At 42.0% G+C, this 4418-nt stretch overlaps 1 protein-coding gene across 2 annotated transcripts in view; it reads left to right on the top strand.

Moving 5' to 3' along the window:
- The first annotated feature begins 67 nt into the window (after positions 1-67).
- The window catches only part of MRPL15 (mitochondrial ribosomal protein L15), a 9349-nt gene continuing 4998 nt past the window's right edge, over positions 68-4418 (top strand). The window contains exons 1-2 of one of the 2 annotated variants that reach the window (XM_026081318.1): positions 68-211; positions 3685-3842. In XM_026081318.1, the coding sequence (XP_025937103.1) occupies positions 113-211; positions 3685-3842 (257 nt within the window). In that variant the 5' untranslated portion in view covers positions 68-112. Of the gene's footprint in view, positions 212-3684; positions 3843-4418 lie in introns of those variants that run through there. The other variant, XM_026081319.1, reaches the window with a different exon arrangement.

Consider the following 4418-nt stretch of genomic DNA (forward strand, 5'->3'; position numbering starts at 1 on the left):
CCCTCCCGCCGGGGGAGGTGCTGCGCGACACTGCCGGGAAAGCGCGGGGGGCGCGGCTTGCGGCTCTGCCGTAAAGCAGCGCGCTCTGGCGAGCGGTTGCCCTTGGGAGGCCATGGGAGGAAATGGCGCGGCCAAGGCCCTGGAGCTGCTGCGGTCGCTGCCCAGGGTCAGCCTGGCCAACCTGAGGCCTAGCGAGGGCTCCAAGAAGCCGGTGAGTGCCCGCAGCTGGTAGGATGGGTCCCGGGGACGCTTCCTTTGCGGTGGCGGGACCCTCCTCCGCCTTGGCAAGGGGCATGCCCGGCCCTGGTGGCGCCGGCCCCGGGGCTGTCACGGGCCGTTAGGGAAACCAGGGGAGGCCCAGGGGGGCAGCGCCGCAGAAAATAGCTGTGGGGTGGATCAGCCCCGTTCCTGCCCTTCGCTTYCCTGGTGGCGGCTGTGCCCGCTGCCTTCCCCAGAGAGGACTGGTTGATGYGTGGCCTTAGGTAAACCTCATCCCTCCCCCTGAGGAGGAGACAGTAAAGAAAGTATGAAAAAATCAGATGTTTATGGAAGGGGGGCACGAATTTAAAAAGGGGAAGATCAAAGGTTTAAAATTAAGGACGGAGAATGTGGCATCAGCCAGCACTTCTTGTTACTCCTGATTTCTCCGTTGTGGAGAGTTGCTGGCTTGTCCTAAACAAAACTAAATGTTATTTTTTCTATGCAGTCATAAAGAGGTAGAGAAAAGGAAATCCAAATGATTTTTGGGGGGAATGCCAGTGAACAGAAGAAGTTAAGGTCTAAAATCACAGGAATGGAGAATTGGAGGGGAACACCAAGTGGCACTCCCCTGTCAGTGCTCAGGTCTCACTGAAGACACTTAAAGAGCTGGTGGATACTGCCTAATTGAAACCTCTTAGACTTGTAACAAGACAAGAGAATGGAAATTAACTCCCCCACAGTTGCCAGGGTTCCTCTCTCAAGTTACTCCTCTTGGAGCTGTGGATGCTCAGCTTGGCCAGGGTCAAGAGGAGCTGGAAGAAGAGGTGTTACAATGGGCTAGAGTGGTGATTTCTAAAGTTTTCAAGCTGATCCAGGCTCCAAAATAGCATTTTCAGGCTTAACATTCAGAAGTTGAGATTGTCCGAACTTGGGGTTTAAAGAAAGTGAAACTAATGTTTCTCTGCCTGTGTTTTGTCTCTGGATTTTTTATTTTTCAAGGCAGCTACTGAGCTGAGGAAAACTTTTTTTTTTTTCTCTTTCCCTCTTGAAGGTAGAGCTTTTTATATACTCACTGGGGCTTTACCAAGTAACTTGCAACTTCAAATAGGAAATGAGCATTTTTTCCTGTGTTACTTGTAACTATTGACCTTCCATTTGAGTCGGTACAAGTGACCTCAGCTATATTTCTGTGGTATTTTTTTTAAAAAGTCCGACAGCTTTTTTCAGTGATTAATCAGGTCTTCAAATAAGCAAACATAAGAGCWTTTGACTTTACAAAAAAAAGTTGCCAAACAAACCCAGATTTTTTGGTTGGCTCCACTGACCACTTAAAATCCTATCAGTGTTCTAATTACATTCCATTTATGACCAAATATTGTCAATGTACTTGTACTGACTAAAGTCACCATGTAATCTGGGGTGTGTACAGGCAACTGCCAGAAAGGGTGGTCCAGCTGCCTTCCCTTTGCCTTCAGGTGCTCACTTCCACTGTGTGTTTTGTGCTGGTTGTTGTGTGGTGAGTCATATCAGGGTACTAAACAAGCTGAAAACTAATTAGACAAAAATTAGTTTTCATTCAGCTTAGTTCCCTGATCTGTCCCATGCAAAGCTGCACAACCACACACAAGAAACACTGAATAAAGAAACAGTGTATGGGGGTTAGGGACAAGATGGCTTTTTTTCAGTGGCAGGGATAGGCTAGCCTAGCATAAAACCACACTTGAACTCTRTGCTAATTAATATTAATAGAGGTAAACTCTGTCTTAGATCAGATGATGTGTTTCAACCATATTAATGCATTTTTTTCCAATGTATATTGGTACAGGCCTTTATGCTAGTATTTCAGTGCACATTAAGAGCTCCATAACTTTGGAAGACTAACAGACACAATAAAAAGTGTAAAACATCCTATTTTGTCTTTGTGGTGTTGCCCTAATAATCAAGATGCTAGTAAGTACCGTGATGTACTGATCAGTTTCATACCTCAGTTTTATTAAATATTCTGTGCAGCAGTATAACTGCATAGAGTGATTTGCAGAATTAGGGCTGCCCAAAGTTTGGCAATTTGAATGTTGAATAAAAAAATTAGAATGTGAAGAGACTTACTGTAGTCTCTTTAATAATGACTTATTTGAATTACTATTGCTCCAACAGTGACAATGCTATGACTTAACCTACGCTAGATGATAAGCATTAGGAGTACTGTTTAAAATACGTTGTGTTGCATGTCTCCCACTATGACTGATTCAAGTTGAGGAATAGACTGGAAAGCAGCAAATTTGTAAATTATATTGTGCAGCTATGAAGCTGGTTAGCCATCTGACATATATTCACATATATTCACACTCTAGTGAATGTTAACTTAAATGGGAAGAACTTTGTGAATTCAAATGGATCCATCAAATTGATGCATAGATATGATCATGCTTCCCAGAGCTGAGCAGTGAACTGTTACCATGCACATCAGAGCAAGCAGGATTCTGAAGCTTATGGATCTTTTTTATCCCAGCAAAGTATGAATCAAAGTGAGCCTTGGGGCTGCAAAATCTTCAGTATTTGAATAAAATAACATCATCTTAGACAGTAGGTTTTTGATAGTCTAGGTCAAAGCGAGCTGGCAGTGCTTCTTTTAATAACTGTCACTTCCAGCTGCTCTTTTCCACCCTTGCTTTGCTGTCTTTCTTGTAATGGCACAGATATTTGCATACCTGTTTATTGTACCAAATGTTGCAATAGACCTTAAAAAAAAAAAAAAAAAAAAAAGGATTTACCTTGGCTTAGGTCTTTGATCCTGTTCACCATTTAGCCATGCAAGTGCTTCTGCTGGCACAAGGCAGAGGTGGATGTGAGAGGATTGCTAAACTGCTACTTATGGCTGCAATGCCAGTTTAAAGTGTTCATAAAACCAATAGCTTAATTTTGCAGTCTTAATTTAAACAGAGCTAAAAGTTTGAAAAGGAGTCTGCTCTTTTGATTTGTAGTCAGTAGAAATTGCAATAGTTGCAGATTTTAAAAAGTCTGAGTCCATCAAAAGAAAGGTCATATGTATCCATGACATGCATGCTCTGTTCCCCACACCCTGAAGTATAATTGAGTTTTTTGTTGTTAGTGTTCAGAAAATTCTTTAAGTTTTGAACAACTTTCTCATGAAATAGGAGAAAATATCAATAGTTAATTCAGGAAAATTATCTGTCTTGGAGAGTATGGGGTGTTAGAGGTAGAATGGAGTACTAGTATTCCTTCTATCACAATATGTGTTCATGTAGATTTTCAAACTATTTGCGTTACCTGCCTCAAGCTGTGCTCTGCAGAAATCACATTAACTGATTTTCTGGCTATTTTTCCCCTTAGAAAAGAGCCATGTTTGAACTTTCCCCCAAGAATCAGCATTTTTCTGAATTGTTTTATATCTCTGAAATCTTATGTTTAATAGACATTTACGTCTAAAGTAGTTGACTGAATGTATCATTGCTTGTTTTGAAGGAGAGGAGGCGCGGTCGTGGAAGACACGGCGGTAGAAAGTGTGGTCGAGGTCACAAAGGACAAAGACAAAGAGGAAATCGCCCTCGATTAGGCTTTGAGGGTGGTCAAACTCCCTTTTATTTGGTCATACCAAAATATGGGTTTAATGAGGGACACAGGTAAGTTTCTTCATAGTTACTCAGAAATGAAACATTATCTGATTTTATTATCTTTCTCTTGAAGCTGGTAATCTGTCTAATTTCACAAAACAGGCCTAACTGTAAAGGAGACAGTATTATTTTTCAATTGTTAGCTGCCTTACCAGTAGAAGCACCCGTTTCTTGTGAGTCTATTTTTTCTTTTAATCAATTGATTTCTGTTGTTTTACAGCTCTTTTTATGTGCCCTCTTCTCTGCAGTCTGCCCTTCCTCCTGCAGCTGAGTGCCTCTCCCCTCTGAGACTGCTTCTCCATATGTACTTGCTTTTTTCTCTGCCAGGCTTCACAAGGGTCACCCTAATGACCTGACTGGAAACAGTCCCATTGACTTCAGTGGACTCCTCTGAAGGTGTTAGGCATGCAAGTGTACTTCAAAGTCCATTTTGTTGTTTCTCTGTGCCTTCTTCACCTTAAGCTCTGACCTGCTGCTAGCCAAACAACTGTTTCTCTTTGTTTTCTACTTTCTCTTTGTTTTCTACTTTCTCTTTGTTTTCTACTTTCTCTTTGTTTTCTACTTTCTCTTTGTTTTCTACTTTCT

This window comes from Apteryx rowi, unplaced genomic scaffold (assembly GCF_003343035.1).
Source record: "Apteryx rowi isolate R43461 unplaced genomic scaffold, aptRow1 scaffold_542, whole genome shotgun sequence".
Lineage (NCBI taxonomy): Eukaryota > Metazoa > Chordata > Aves > Apterygiformes > Apterygidae > Apteryx > Apteryx rowi.